General features: G+C 52.8%; 1 protein-coding gene across 1 annotated transcript; it reads right to left on the bottom strand.

The window, feature by feature from the left end:
• Positions 1–2,131: 2,131 nt before the first annotated feature.
• Positions 2,132–13,077, bottom strand: DNAL4 (dynein axonemal light chain 4). The gene is made up of 4 exons (XM_007454009.1): positions 13,002–13,077; positions 5,380–5,587; positions 3,669–3,752; positions 2,132–2,434 (listed from the first exon to the last, which is right to left on the bottom strand). Exons 2-4 carry the CDS (start codon positions 5,446–5,448, stop codon positions 2,270–2,272), a joined length of 318 nt encoding a protein of 105 aa, XP_007454071.1. The 5' UTR covers positions 5,449–5,587; positions 13,002–13,077; the 3' UTR covers positions 2,132–2,269.
• Between the last annotated feature and the right edge of the window lie 3,044 nt (positions 13,078–16,121).

Raw genomic sequence — 16,121 nt, 5'->3', positions numbered from 1 at the left:
CACGTGTGGCAGATTAAAGGAGAGAACAGCCGCAAAGCCGGCAGTTACTAAACCACAGCTATTCCAGGCCTCGGCACCCCCTCTCGTTGTACTCCCATCTGCACGCCTCGCCAATGTCCTGGCAGCACCCGGCGCAGCACAGTGCTCGGGCCGGCGCAGGTCTGAGGTCAAGGAGCTGCCCCCCGCGCCCCCCAAGTCCCAGAGGGCCAGGACCCACTCCACAGTCAGATCCAGGTGGTCAGCCTTGGGGCAGTGACCCTGACTTCTCCTTCTTTTCTGCCCCATCGCACTGAGCTCAGGACCCCACACGCACAGCAGCAACCCAGCGAGCACTGGTGAGGCTCCCAGCTTAGCCGCTCAGGTCCTTGGGCAGAGCTTAGCTGACTGACAGGATGCCGTCCAGCAGAGCTGCTGACAGACCCCGTTACAACTGGACTCAGCCTCAGGAGGCTGTGACTGGGCCAGCGGCCAGGACTGCCAGGTCTGAATGTCCTAGGTGGGCCATCTCAGGAGGCCCCGTGAGTGCAGGGACAGTGGGCTGGGGAGGACAGGCTGTCCCAGCTCTGCCCAGACCCGGCATTTTGGGGTGTGAGACTCAGATTCCGGAGCCAGCCCCTGAGCTGAAGGGGCTTCTCGGGCCTGCAGCACAGCCCCTCCTCCTCAAGCCACTTCCACCTCTGCGTTTATCCCCACAGTTCCTTGGCCTGGAGCATCTCCTCCCTGGGGAAAATCCCACTCTCCCTTCAAGAGTTGGCTTTCAGGGCTCACCACTCCCCCCCCACCGGAGGCTCCCCGTCACTCTCTGGGCTGGGCATGGAGCCTCCTTCCACCCCACCACGTCCTGTCCTCTCTCTTATTACACCACTTTTCACATCCAGTTGAAACAATCGGGTTCAAGTGTTCTTCTGCGATAGACTGTGAGCTCACTGAGGGCAGGGTCTGTGGCTTCTCCATCTTTGTGCCCCCACTCCTGGGGCCTGGCACTCAATGCTGCTGAATAAACATCTTTGAACTGAACTACATTATGTGAGACTGAAAACGTCTTTATAGTGGCTCAGTCTGGCCACCAAGGGTGTCTCAGTCAGCGTCCACGGGGCCCCATCCAACTGCGCTCAGTCCGCACCCGTGACGGAACGGGGAGGGGGCAGGGCCCGGGCGCGCGGGGCTGTGCCTGAGCACAGGGTTTCCGGCAGCCTTGTGGTCCGGCCAGAAGCTTCTCCGAGTTCCTGTGACCCAGCACAGCCTGAGGATACTGAGCCTGCCTTCACCCCAACCTCAAAAGATTGTAGATCAAGGTCAGTTTTTGGTTATTTTAATTGTAAAAACCAAGACATTCATATAAATAAGACCGCTGTGTAAAATAGGATTCACCCTTCTACTAAAACCCTTCTCCCCACACTCAAAAAGAATATAGAAAAGCCAGCAGAGATAGGAAGTACAAATCAGCATGCGGTCCCTGATGAGAAGTGGCAGGCCAGGTTTCCCTGCTGAAACAGGCCTCACGGCGAGGGCACTCCTGGCCCAGGCGTCTCACCGGAGGTCAGTGACACTTCGAGAAACTGCACAGTCACAGTTCCCACACCCTCAGCCACTGGTTACCAACTGCATGGGTGAGGCAAGGTAACAGGTTCATGCAGCCTGGCGGCTGGGGAGCGGGGAGCGGGGAGGGGGACAGGCTGCTTGGTCCTCACGTCAAAGCCCGGGGCTGTGGAGTTGTCAGCCCAACGAGATGCAGTGGCTTGTTCAGCCCGGGGTCTGGCTGGGAAAGGGGCTTCTGGGGTGGGGTGGGGGTCACCACTTCTCCGGAGGACAAGGAGAGAAGTGCCAGCGACCCCCGAGGACAGACTCCCTCTCGAGGCCATCTGCATACGGCCCATAAAGACGAGGACAGCGGACACCTGCCTGCAGTGCTGCGGGTGGGAGCGAGGGGCTCCCGGGCTGTGAGGGGTGAGCAGCCACCCGGGGAGGTGGGGCTGGCATGTCCCTGTGAGAGAAATTCCATCTCCCCCGCTCCTTCTACCCTGTCACATCTCCCCACCCCTCCCCTGCTGCCCCCTCACACCCTGGGACTCAGCATGAGATGGCTGCGAGCCTGGGGCAGAGATGTCAACGAATTCACACACTGCGCGCCGCTCAGGAAACGGTACCCAGGACAAGAGAAGAGAGCCCGCTTTCCTTTGGAAAGTCAGGAGCTGCCTGGGGCTGCTCCGCATCCCAGAGGAACAGCGGGAAAAGGCCTGCGGGGGGCGGGGGCAGGGGTGGGGGACTGTCAGGAGCACTTCCAGACACACACAGCCAGGGTCCCTCCAAAATACAGGTAGAGGAGGCTCTTCACCTCATGTGTGACCTCAAAGCCGAAGCCTTCGCCGACCACCACGTGCCAGGAGGAGCCGAACTTCTTGTCCATGGTCTCTTTGATCATCTTGGCGGCGCTCTGGAACCAAGAGGATGCTCATCAGAGAGGGAGGTTTCGGGAAGAGAGTGGGCATGAGTCAGCGCCTCTCCGGAAAGCGCAAGTCTTGGCAAGAGAAAGGCCTGTTGCCTGACATCGCTGTTCTGCTTACGGAACCTTCGGACAGGGTTTCCGCACGGGGACCCTCCTGCCAGGGGCTGTCATTACACAGGGACAGGAAACCAGAAACCACCTCATCAGTCAGAAGACACTGGTGAGCGGTAGAGCGGGCCTCGGGCCTGACACAGGGCCCCGGGCTGGAGCTCTGGCTCTGGCCTTAGTGCCCGCGTCCAGTGCCAGGGCCACAAGGCTGTTCTCAGCACTCAATGAACAAGGCCCCGGAGAGCATGCCGCAGACTGCACGGATTGCCATCGTCACCACGAGGTGTCAGGCTTCCCCTCAGGGAACAGAAAGGCTTTTCCCTGATGGGCCTGGTGGGCTCTGGGACATAAGCTGGCCTGGCTCCCTCGGCTGCGGCAGCAGCTCCCTCCTTCCCGCGCTCACTCTTTCGAGAAGAGGTCTGGGGGTGGGGTGGAGGCCCGGCCTTTGCGGGGTGAGCCCCATGCTCAGGCACCTGCTGGGCACTGGCAGCACCCTCACCCCTAGGCCACTGGGTGATAAGAAATGGCCTGTGCAAGGTTCAAGAGCTAGGAGGGGCTGGAGATGGGATGTGCATGTGGGCCTCCCTGGCCCAAAGCCTGGGTTCTCACTAGCCAGGGTCGGCCTCACTCAAGCTGCCATGACACTGACTTCTTTCTTGCTCACCACCAGATTGATGAATGACATCGCTGTGTCGACGCCGATCTGTCATTATCGCCAGCATCCAGAACGGTGCCTGGCACAGGGACGTTGTCTAACATCTTTCTTGCATGGATGAATGGATACATGAATGAATGCCTGGGCGGGCCTCTGCTCTCCACTGGGACGGAGCCAAGGGGAAAGATGCCCTATTCAGCAGCCCACCTGAGACTGGGAACATGGGCAGGGGTGTCACGGAAAGCCCTCTGGCTCTTCTCCCTCTAGGGCTGGTCGTGAGCATTGGATCAGTACCGGAGACAGCACCGGTCTCTCCCCTCACCGGCCTTCCCCACGGTGCGAATGCTTCCAAGGAAGGCTCTAGCCTGGTCCCAGCAGGACTCTCTGGGGCTCGCTGTGGGGACTGGGGCCACAGGGGTCACCAAAGACACGGGGGGCCGCCTGCACTGATGGCAATACCTCGTTATTGTTGGAGAATTTCTCACAGGCCGTAACACACAGCTCCATGGTCTCCACTCGCATCTCCTCTGGCATGTCCGAGTGCTGGAGACAAGGCAGGGGACAAACAGAGAGAGCCTCAGCCTGTGACCTGCCTTCTGGGTTGGCCTCCGTCCCAAGCGTAAGGCACGGACACCGGGGAGGTGCCCTGGCACAGCCCCGGGCAGAGCCCGGAGAGATGACCCATCTCCTGACGGAATTATGCTAAGCCTCGCAGGCTCTTAGGCCCCCGGCCCCTGTGCGACCAGCGTGTTACAACGACAGACATGGGTTGAAGGCTGGCCCAGGCGGGAGCCTGCCGGCCACGGGAATGGTTTACCAGTAGCCTCAGAGCACAGCTGACGTGCCCAGAAGCCTGAAGAGATGGTGTGCCCCCTCTGAGGGCTCCGGCTTTTCCTCCTGCCCCTCTGGGCGCTCCTTCTCGGGCCACTTTGCTGATGTCTCTCCTCTTCTGGGCTTCGCCTCCACCCTCGCCTCTTCTCCAGCTACCTGCTCTCTAGGGACTCCAGCCCGCTCCATGGGTTTATGCGTCTTCTATGCGGGGAGGGTTTCCCACATGTGCATCCTTAGCTTTAACTTCTTTTTTGGGCTCCGGATTCCTATGTCCAACTGCCTACTTGACGACCTCAGATGTCTGAAAGATAACTCTTGATTTTTCCCACAAACCTATTCCTCCGTCTTTACTCTCTTGGTAATCGACAGTTTTCTCTCCCAGGCTCAGGACAAAATAAACCCTAGCAGTCACCCTTGGCCTGCTTTCCCTCGTACCCAGCATGCAATGCGCCAGTGAATTCTATTGCTCTACCTTCAAGATCTGTCCAGAATCCTACCATGTCTTGCCACCTCTACTCTGTGACCTGGACCCGGCCACCCACATCTCTCTGGGCCTCTGCAATAGCATCCTGACTGGTCTCCCCACTTCCACCCTGATTCCCTAAAATCCATTCTCCTTCCAACAGCTAGAGTGAGCTTTTAGAAATACTAAACGTAAAACACATCACAGCACTCCCACTCCTCTGCTTAAAGCTCTTTACTGTTCCCCTTTGAACTCAGGATAGAGTCCACGTTCCTCACCGTGGCCCCCAGGTCTCTGGGGCCTGGCCCTGCTGTCACGCTGACACTCACGTCCTGCCACCCCCTCAGCACCTGTTCCAGCCACACTGGCCTTCTTGCTGTTCCTCCCAAATGCTGGGCTTACTCAGGCTTTCTGTGCCTGCTGCCTCCCCTGCTGGGGGAGTGCTCTCCCCTAGACTTTCACAAGGCTTGCTCCCTAATTTTATCCAGGTCTCTGATCAGAGAAGCCTTTCTAGAAGCCATCCTCTATTCTCCAGCCCCTTATACCTGCTTCCTTCTTCTTCATAGCACTCATTACCTGAAATTATGTTCTTTAAACCTTTCTTTCATGTGGGCCAGGCCTTTGTCTTGTTCACGCCTACATCCACAGTGCCTAGAACAGTGCCCGATATATAGTAGGTGGCCTAAATAAATAATTGTCGAGTGAATGAATGAATGAGAGGATGAATCACTGTTGACCCCTCGGTCTCTAGATCTGGCCAACAGAGCCCTTCTTAACTTCCTCCCACTGCTATTCTGCAGGGGACAAGCTCCCCCTGCCTTTCTCTAAGGCTCTGTGGGGCCTGCTGGCTACCTGCCTCCCTCCTCCAGGGCTTACCCTGACCAGAGGAAAGGTCTGCAGTCGTTTATAATCAGCCTCATCTTTCTTCCCTTCTGTTTCTCCCATGATCCTTCCTCTGTGACCAGGAGGAGAGAGTGGGGCTTTCAGGAGGTGCTGGGACTGGTAATTAAGACACACCCAGGAGATTCAGGAAGCAGGCCCAGCCAGCTTGGTGGGAGCAGAAAATGTCTTTCCCCACGGGGTGCTGTAGAAAACAGGAAAAACCAGGAGAAACGAGTTGGCTTAAAAACCATACATCGCAAATTAGAAATGTCTCAGTAACAATCTGACACCTCCCCATCTCAACTCCTCTGCATCCTTTTCCAAATGGCCAGCAAGTCTGCAGACTGGAGGATGAGTCAACACGAGATGCTGGGACCCAGTTAAGAACACGTTGGTACGATGCTGCAAGCCCACACTGTCATTATCAAGACAAATACTGACGGCGGGCCAGGCTGAGGGTGGAGCCTTGAGCTCGCAATTAACGAACGTAGCTTCTCTGCATGCCCACTATGTACGCAGTCCTTGCTCCCCAGCAGACGTGGTTAGGAAGTGAGATGTCAGGTCACGTTCAACAGCCCTGGGTTTATTGGGCAAACAAGTGCCTCCTTCCGCAGGTCCCTGCTCTGTGGGACGAAGGGGACCAGCAATGCTCTGTGCCCTCCCTGGCACACCTGGCAGCCCAGCTCTTCTCATCCACTCCCTCAGGCCACCCGTCTGGCTGGCCCAGGACTTGGGAGGCTTAGGCATTAGTACCGGTCCTACTGCGCACTAGCTGCATGGCCTTGGACCTCAGATTCCTCATCAGTAACACGAAGGTAGTCCAATCTATCTCACGGGGCTCTTATGAGAATCAAATGAGGCAATGTATGCCAGGCACATGGTAGGCATTCAGTAAATTGTCCTTCCCTCCCTCTGGCTCCTGGGGGAAGCATACAAGGCTATGACTGAAAAGTTATAAAGCTAATACACATGTACAGATTTTTTTTTTCTTTCCAAATCTAGTTATGGAAAAACAGATGGGGCTTTTTCTAAAGAGATGGGCCTGGATCCTAAAAGACTGGAAGCAGTGCTGGAAATTCTGGTATTTCTCTTTATCCTATAATTCAAAGAACTTTTAATCTCAGAAGTACAACTAATACAAATAAATACAAACTGCCATGTCGTTAAGCCCTTTGTAACCATCCTTACTGGCCAAATACAGCCAAATAATGTTATTCCAGCACTTCTCACATTTCCAAATAAATTTGCTTTCAGTGCACGACCACCGAACCCTGAAGATGCCTAGCGTAGTAACTAACGGGCAACTAATGCGCAGGTAACGACGAGTGATGTCTCTCGGCTTTCCTGTGGGCCAGACACTGTTCTAAGCGCTCCACGTGTGTTTACTCAGCCCCATGCCACCAATGACCCCACGAGTTAGGGCCTGCATGAATGGAGGGTCGCTCAGCTTCTGGGTGGCAAAGCTGGGGTTTGATCTGGGCACGGTCACCCCAACCCCTCCTCACAAGGCCTCTGCACGGCACCGACACGTAGTGGGCGCCCGCACACCTGACCTCTAGGGCATGACCACCAGCACGGCTCCTGTGAGCCCAGCGGTGAGAGGAAGGTTTTATCTTCCCTTTCGGTGTCTGCTGTTCCGATGCTCACTTGACCCTTGTTTGGCCAAGCCTTGAGCTTTCTGTGCACTTTTCCTGGGCTGTGCTCTCGAGCTTATCCCACTCTCTGGTGCTGCAGAAGTCCTCAGCGCCACTCCAGGTGCTCGGCTCCCTCGAGCGAGGCTGGAAGCCTGGCACCGACCCCACGCCCCACAGCATGGGTATGTTCTGATTTCCCAGCGGACAGACAGCCCCTCTTACCTCGTTCTGGGCATTTGTACCACTCAGATATTAGCAGTTTCTGTTTGTCTCTATATATAAGCCTGCAAATTACCAAGTACAATCTCATTGTACTCTCTGCCGAAGTGTCTTATTTCACAAAAGCCAGTGAATCATTTCGTCCTTTCTCGTTAATGTTAGGGTCCCATTGCGCCCTGTCCCCTTAGCTGCCTTCGGTAAAGGCCACTTTATTGCCTCCTCTTCCACATCACCAAAGGGTGACAGATGGTGTGGGGCCACACTGATGATAAAAGAATAAGGGCTTTAAGCTTCCACTGCGTCCTGAGGTTTTCGAGTGGGAACAACTTACAATGCTGAAGGCCCCTTCCACCTGAATATTTCAACTCAATCCAATTCATCCTCTGGGCTAAAAAGCGCAGTGTGGAGGGGAGCTCGGAGGCAACTGTGCCCTCAGGGAGGTCAGGGTCTGTGAGCGCTGCTTGGACTCTGCTCCAACACATGGAATCCTGATGAAACAAGACTTCAGAGGTATTACCAAAGCCCATTCTTCAGGAACAAAGTGGAAAAGCCACTGGGACAGTTTTTTTTAGAGGGGCCATCACCTTGTGGAGAAGAGAAAGTACAGGATCACGAGGCGGAATATTAAGGCTGGAATACTAGCTCTGTAACTGAAATCAGTTCTGCCCTCTTCCTTGCTCTGCAGCCTTGGGCAAGTAATTTAACCTCCTGAGTCTTGGTTTCCTCCGTGAAATGGGATAATCCCACCTTCTCATTCTCAGAGAGCTGTCGACAGCAGCAAGTAGATGCACATGAGCGTTCTGAAATCGCGGAGCTCTCTGCGCTCATCATCACACTCTGCTCTTACAGCCACCATGTTATCAGCCAGCACTTCGTCAATATCATTCAACCACATTTATTCAGGACCACGATTGCAAATACCTTTCCTACACACTGCACGTACTCTTGGGGGTCCAAAAGGAATGAGACTCACAGAATGAAAAGGAACAGTTATAGATGATGTGTTACCAAATCCAGAGAGGTAGGAGAATTTTTTATGATGCTGTATCATTATAGTACAGCTACAGTCATTCAGCCGCGATTTTAAAACCCTGCCGATAGAATGCTACCGAAAATAGAAGAACTAGAGGTTTTAATAACCTTATAAATCTTCCATGCAAATGAGTGTGTGCCTGACAGGATCAGGCCAGGAAGAAGCTGCGCCAGATCTAAAAGAGAGCCCGTTAATAATGTAAGTGTGCCCCTGGCCAGGCACATGAATCTCCTGGGTACCAGAGCTTGACCGTCACGGGGCCTGTCCTGGCGCACAGAGCCAGTGGCAGCCTTGCTCCCTCTCTGCCCTTTATTCACCTCCTTACTGAAGGGCCCCTCTGGAGCTTTACACACCCTCGCCCATGTCTGATGCGAGGCTTCTCCTAGGCAACAGGAGGCAGAGGCAGGGCTCTCCATCTCATCCTCTTGTCAAAGCCTGTGCCCCTTGTTCTTCTGTGGCAATGACCTCAGTCACTATTTATTATTTTGCTTTTGAAGTGTTTGGGAAGAATCCTTAAGAGGGTTAGGGGATGTGGGAAGGAGGAAGGAAAAATGAATGAATTCTGGGAAATAAGGCCAAAAGTGTCAGCCAGCACCCCGACCCCCGACCCCAAGCCACTCAGCGCCTGGAACACGCTTGGCTCGTGGACCACAGCTCGCCACCCCTTACGACCTTCCGGCATCCGAGAGGTGGGAGGACACGCTTGGCGCACGGCATCGTGCTCCGCAGGCAGGTCTGACTTCACATCTCGGTCTGTCTCGGGTAAGTGTTTACATCTCTAGGCCTTGGTTTTCTCATCTGGAAACTGGGCCTAAGAACAGACTCTGCCTCACAGTAAATGTCAGCTCTTGCTACTGGTGTGGAAGGAAGGGGAAGTGCAATGCCCTTCTTCATATCCCAACCAACTAAACAGCTAAATGCTGGGCCAAACAAACCAACACTCACCGAGTTCCCCCCACCCCGCCCGGTGCTGTTAGTACTGAAGCAGGAAGGAGTCACAAGGAAATCTGGTAAACACAGTTGGGCCGGGGGCTGTGGTGTGGTGACACTGTGCTTTCACACTTACTGCCTCGTTTCATCCCATCACAACCTGTGAGGGCAGCACCCACTCCCAATTCTCAGACAAGACACTGGGGCTCAGAGAGGTTTGGGGGCTGGCCTGTGGGCACACAGCCAGCAATGACAGAGCCAGGATCGGAGCCCATGTCTATTCTTCCGATGCTACCTTCTGTGCTTGCTTTCCTGTCACAAACAAGTAGGAAACAAGACAGTAACACAAATAATGTCAATCCTCGGCAGACACTGGTCCAGCCCCCTGTCCAGGCAGGCCTCCTACTTCCAGCCGTATCGGGGCTACACACACACTGGGCACCTTGGTTATCCGCCTGCCTTTCCCTGACACGTCCGCCCACTGCCTTCTGGCAAACAAAGGGCAAAGCTCATAAGGTGAGGAGAAAGGAACCTAAGGACTTGAGAGCATTCGTCCTAGGATGTCAGTGGTGAAGTCAGGAAACAACACGGAAGATCTGGATTTCACAATCAGTTTAAAATGCATCTGGGACTTCCCTGGTGGTGCACTGGTTAAGAATCTGCCTGCCAGTGCAGGGAACACGGGTTCGATCCATGGTCCGGGAAGATCCCACATGCCGCGGAGCAACTAAGCCCGTGTGCCACAACTACTGAAGCCCGCATGCCTAGAGCCCGTGCTCCGCAACAAGAGAAAGCCACCGCAATGAGAAGCCCGTGCACCGCCAGAAAGAGTAGCCCCCGCTCGCCGCAACTAGAGAAAGCTTGCACAGCAACAAAGACCCAACGCAGCCAAAAATAAATAAATAAATAAATTTATTTTAAAAAATGCATCATCTACTATAAAAGAAAGTTTTAAGAGTAAGAAAGAGACGATCGCAGGATAAAGAACAGTCCTGCTCAAGAAAAGAGTTACCTTTCATGCACACAAAGGCTTTTTTTTTTTTCACATCACCCTTATTTTTTCTCATTTCACTGAGGTCCAGTGGAAACTTCTGATGTGTCTTAAACCAGGGGGAGGGAAGGAAAGAAAGAGGGAGAGAGGGAGAGAGAAAGATGAGGAGGTAGAGATCAAGACATTTTCTTTATGTATAAGATGATGCAATAAACAACACTGACTCATGTGCTACACCCTCATGGACATACCCAAATCCAAACATTTTTGTCAGGATACAAAGTACAACAAAAAGCCATAACTATCACAGACATCAGCTCCACAGGAGAACAGATGCTTACTACAGACAGCGGATTCCACAGTCTCCCACCCCCCACTTTCCCACCTACCTCCTCCTTTCCCACTCAAGAGAACAGATTTGAACGTAAGGGACTAAGAATGACGTTACCACAGAAATGAGTTGGAGTTAGCCCTGATTTACTTTTTTAAAAAAATCAGTCACAATCGCTAACTACTGGTGACATCTCACAACCAGTCACGACTCAGCAGTGCATCGTGAGTCCAGACAATCACCTGGGGCTGAACGACTTGCTCTGTTCTCCTGAACACCAAGAGCACCAAGTCCAATGTCTGACACATGGCAGAAGCCCAACAAATATCTAAACTGTAATTAAATTATATTTCATTTGCCCCCTGGGAAGGGAGAGGACCTATCAAATCCATTCAATAACATTTATTAAGCACTGACCCTGAACAAGACAATAGGATGGGTGTTCATTTACTCCCCCTAAGAACTCTGTTAGATGGGCACTATTATCCTTACTTCTCTGATGAACACTCAGGCTGAGAAAAGCAAAGTGACTTTCCACCAGGCTAATAAACAGAGGAGCTAGGATTCAATCAGCTATATATGACTTCAGGATTAAGCTTTTTCAACAACTCTGCTGTAAACAAGAGACAGTCTCTGCTTTCAAGGAGGATACAATCCAATATGACAGACCCACACACATACCCAAGGAATTAACTATGGTTCATGGCAGAAAGCAGTAAGTGCCACAAGCCGGGTGCAAAGATAGAGGAAATAGGAGAATTCTGGAGGGGGCAGAGGACAGCAAGAAAAGCTTGGTGGTAGGGGCAGCATTTGAGTCAGACCTTAAAAGGTGAGTGCGAATCCTGATGGGTGGACAAGGTGAGCAAAAGAACTTCCAGGCAGAGAGATGAACAAACACAGTGATGTCAAAGCAGAAAGCTCAAAGCGTTTTCTGGGAAAGTCCAACAGTCCAATTTGGCCTGAGGACAGAACTTGGCAAGGGAGAAAAGAGAAAGTAGGCTGGGAAAAAAGACTGGGGTCAGGTTGTGGATATATAGTAGGGCCCTAAGACCCAGGCTTAAGAAGTATGGATATTTTTAGTGGAGAAAGAGAAGCCTTTTGGAAGTGTCTTGGGGGCTGGTGACATGGTTGTGTTTTTGGGGCAATTATTCTGGTGGGCTGGGTTAACAGGAGGACAGACTGGAGGTACGAACACCAGTTAGGAAGCTACAGCAATGGCCCGGGTGACAGGCATTAAAAACTTGAACCAGGACGGTGGCTTTAGGCATAGAGAGAATGTGAGACCCTTGCAGCGGCACAATCAAAGACTTGACACTGCCTAAGTGGGATGGGCGTGGCAGAGTGACGGAGGATGCCCCAGGAGGATGGTGATGCCACTGAGACAGACAGGGGAAGTCAGGTAGAACAGATGGATAGATAAAGACACGGGCTGGTCTGATTTTTGAACTCCTGAGTTTAAGCTGTTGGTGAGATACACAAATGGAGGTGTCTCATCAGGAGAAGGGAATCATGGAATCATGGATTATCAGGGCAGGAGGGAAGCCATCAAGCCCAAGCACCACAGCAATATATCAATCTCTACTCCAACCCCCACTCCCAAAGTCTCCCTAACCATGGAAGCCCAGGAGAAAGATCAGAGCTAGAGATGTGGATTTGTAGGAGAAACGGAGAAATGACAGCTGACCATAAGGGAGCTGGTGACACTTCTCAGACGGGGAAAATGTGCGGAAATAAGAGACAAAGGAAGGAAGTTCATATTACCCTCAGAATCCCCAAAGGAGATGTGTTGCAGTATCCTAACTCTATATATACTCAGACTGGACTCCAGAGAGATTACGTAACTTGCTAGGGTCCTGTAATTGGGAATCCAAATTAGGTTTGCCAAGTCCTTTTCACTGCACCCGAAACTTCCCAAAAGGACCACAGCGTCAGGGAAGCCTACAGTTGGGTCAAAGAATCACATCCTAGAACGTCAGCGTCAAAGAGACCTTAGAGAACATTCAACCTAACTTCCCGTTTACAAATAGGGACACTGAGGCCAAAAAGGGAAATGACCAGCCTCGAGTCCCAGCACGTCGTCAACTGCCCAAGTCAAGCGGTCTGGGTGGAGGCGATGGCGACCACCGGCCCACCCGCGGGAGGAGGGGGTTACCCTGCGAAAGATAGGGGATCAAGGCGCGAGGAGGAGTTGGGTTAGGGAGGACGGGGGATCGTGAAGCTGGAGGGGACCTCGGGAGGGTAGGGAGGAGCGGCCTGCAGAGCCGCGACGGCGAAACTGTCTCGACAGAGCTCGCAGGTCCCCGAAGTGGTGGTGGAGGGAAATGGGGGTTGGGAGGACATGGAACTGGGGACCAACAGGCAGGAGGCTGAGGTGGGGCCTCCGCGGTGGGCGAGGCCCCGCCCGCCCCGCAATGCCTCCCGGCCCCGCTTCGGGCCGGCCCTCCCCGCCCGGCTGCCCACCGCTCCCCCGGGCCTCACCTGCTCCCGCGGGGGCCGGAGCCAGGGCCTCAGCGAGCGCACCCCCGCCAGGGTTGTCAAGGAGGGAAACAAGAGTGTCTTAGCAACAGCAAGGAAGTCTTGCCCCCTCACCGGACGTTGACGGAAATTTTACTTCTTATTGGTCAATAAAAACGTCAATCAATGTTGAAGGGCCCACAACGTATAGAGATTTGTGCGGAAAGGGGCGTGGCTTAGAGGTTGGGGAGGTGGGGCTTCACTTATAGTTGTCTTAAGTGGGCCTGAGGAGCCGGGCACCTTAAGAAGTTCTCATTTTAGAGAAACTTTGAAAAGCAGTATTGCCTGGGGAGTTTCTTTTAGTCATTCGAAATAACAAATGCAATTTGTCGGTGTCGTGACCCTAAGATGCCACTTTATTGGGATCTCAAAAGCCTAATATTAAGTAGCATTATGTAGGGCTTTTACAATGAGTATCGCACCTGATTCTCACCACAATGAGATGTGGTTACGAATGCTATTCGAATAGTATTCGTAACCACATCCATCTGAACTAAGGTTCAGAGAGGTTAAGTAGCTTGTAAAAGGAAAAAATCAAGGTTAAGTTCCTGGAGAAGGAACCCAGGGGCTCTTGCACAGCAGCACACCCTCATATAGTCCTAGCCCGTGGGAGACATTGTACCATCTGACCTAAAGATACCATTGTCCAGAGCCTGCCTTTTCTTTCCCTTAGGAGAAATTAATCTGAACATATGAGTACAACTAGGGAGAAGGGAAAGGGGGGAGGGGAGAAGAACCTGCAGATTCAATTATTTGATTGGTGGATCAAAGGGTCAGTGGGGCGCTCCATATTTTAACCATTTACCCTATCATGATGGGTACTTAGGGTGGAACCCCACTTCACATTCATTGGCATTTACTGGGAACTCAGCCCTGGCCAGGTGCTGATGATTCAGAGGGGAGTAAGATGAGGACCTTGGTCCCAGAGAAGGCACAGTCCAGGGTGGGGAAAGTCATGTCAACAAATAGATAGAGAGTAATTCATTCTACCTGTGCTCTGGTAGAGGTGTGGGCAAGGTGCCGGTTCTCTCCTAGGAGGGAGGAACTAACTCTCGGAACAGGTGGTGCTTGAGTTGGCTGAGTCTAAGATGACCAGCGGCTAGGAGGGTACACACAGTTCACTGGGGAACTGCTGGTGGCTCCATGAGGCCTGGGTACATGATGAATGTGGTGCAGGTGGGAAGGGGGATGGTGAAGACAGTGGAAGGGAAGATGCAGCAGGAAGTAGGGTTTTGAATGCCAGGTTCAGAGAAGTGAGGTGAGAGTGGGGGAAAGTAGCTGCTGGAGGGTTTTAAGTAGGGCAGAAACATGGGCAGATTTGGGTTATGGAAAGATCACTTGGATGGAGAAGATGGTAGACTGGATTTGGAATGGGTAGGTGACGGCAGGCACAGCAGGTTTAGCTTTGAGACTTGGAAGCTTGAGGTGCGCCAGGCCTTTGCCGATTCCCAGCTTGCCTCCCTGGTGTGTTCTGAGGGTCCACGGGACATGTGACTCAGCCTCCAGATTTCCTCAATCCTCTTTGCCAAGTTTCTCCAAGAGATGGAAGGTGGCCTTTGAGGGGGATGAAGCTCTTGCTTCCGCCTCTGATCCAAACTTCTCCCCAAAGGGGTCCATATTTGCTGTCTTCTCTTTCTCACCTCCCATTCATTCTTCAGCCCACTGCAATCTGGCTTCCACTCCCACGACACCACCAAAATTCCCTCTTCCATGGTTACCAGTGACCTCCTGAAGAGTAGAATCCAATAGACCCTTTTAGTCTTTATCTTAGTGGACCCATCCCCGTGCTGGCATAAATCTGTCGACTACACCCATCTACGTGAAATTCTCCACCCCAAAGATAATGCCTGCAGAGCTCTTTACAATGCAGATTCCAAGGCCCCAAAGTATCAGAACAGTGAAGGGCAGTAATCTGTATTTTTCACAAGCACCCCTGGTGCACACTCACCATTGAGAATCACTGCTCTATCCTAACACCTGGGGCACCTCATTCTCCTGGGTCTCCTCAAAACTCTCTTCCTTTGATCTCTGTGCCCACCTTGACCCTCGTCTTATCGATGGTCTCAAATTCCCTCCTATCCTAGGTCACCTCCTCATCAGCAAGAGTTTCCCTTGGTCATGCTGCCTAGAGTATTTACTGGAATTGAGGGTTGGGTGTGTATTTTGGAAAACCTCTCTGGTGATTCCAAACACTCTTCCAGGGAGTTATGCCACCCCACACACATCTTGTTGAGAATTGCTACCTTAAGGACAGTCCTTTGGGGATCTCATCCACTCCCACGGTTCCATTGTCAATGTCCTTGTAGATTCTGATGGCTCCTGAGTTTCTCTCTGCAGATTAGGCCTCTCACTGGAGATACAGGCCTAAATATCCAAATGCCCCCTGGCCATCTCCACCAGAATGTCCCACAAACCCTTCAAACTCAGTGTCCCATAGTGAATCCATCTTCCTCCAACTTGATCTCTTGCATCCCCGTCTCAGTCAACGGCACCACCACCACCTGCAGTTGCCTCCATCAGAAATCATGGAGTCTTGTCCTTCCCCCTTCCCCCTTCCCCCTACCATCACCCACCCCAAATCAATCACAAGCCTGCTGATTCTAACTCCTATGTCCTGATTACAGCCCCTTCTGGCCGTCTTCATGGCACTCCTCGTGTGCACAGCGCCATGATCCCACCTGTATTATTGCAGTAAGCTCCTAATAGGAGGACCTGACCGCAGTCTTGCCCTTCTCTAATTCACCCTCTATACCACAGTCAATGCGATACTCCTAAAACCCAAATGTCACCACTGCATTCCTCTCTTTAACAACTGCTTCCCTCCCTCCACAGTTCCCCAGCGCCCACCAAGTGACATCCAGATGCCACGACCTGGCATTCAAGCCTGTGGCGTGGCCCGTGGGCACCTCCATCTCCTTCTTGCCTCTCCCTCCCCTGTGCTTTATGCTCCAGCCACTCCTGCGCTCATGGCTCTCCACACACTCCACACTGTTCCTCACCTCCCTGCAATTGCTCACGCATCCTCTCTGCCCACATTCTTCCTCTGCCCGTCCGTCCCTCCTTTTTTTTTTTTTTTTTTTTTTT

The sequence above is a fragment of the Lipotes vexillifer genome, unplaced genomic scaffold, assembly GCF_000442215.2.
Source record: "Lipotes vexillifer unplaced genomic scaffold, Lipotes_vexillifer_v1.1 scaffold382, whole genome shotgun sequence".
Lineage (NCBI taxonomy): Eukaryota > Metazoa > Chordata > Mammalia > Artiodactyla > Lipotidae > Lipotes > Lipotes vexillifer.
Note: the sequence above shows the minus strand (reverse complement) of the source record. Positions and strands in the feature narration are given on the sequence as shown.

Excerpts from the sequence above, each read along its gene's own strand:
- DNAL4 (XM_007454009.1), bottom strand. The coding sequence starts at position 5,448 with ATGGGAGAAACAGAAGGGAAGAAAGATGAGGCTGATTATAAACGACTG. Across the intron at positions 3,753-5,379 it reads AGACCTTTCCTCTGGTCAGG|CACTCGGACATGCCAGAGGA; the intron begins GTAAGCCCTGGA and ends CCTTGTCTCCAG. Across the intron at positions 2,435-3,668 it reads AATTCTCCAACAATAACGAG|AGCGCCGCCAAGATGATCAA; the intron begins GTATTGCCATCA and ends TCTTGGTTCCAG.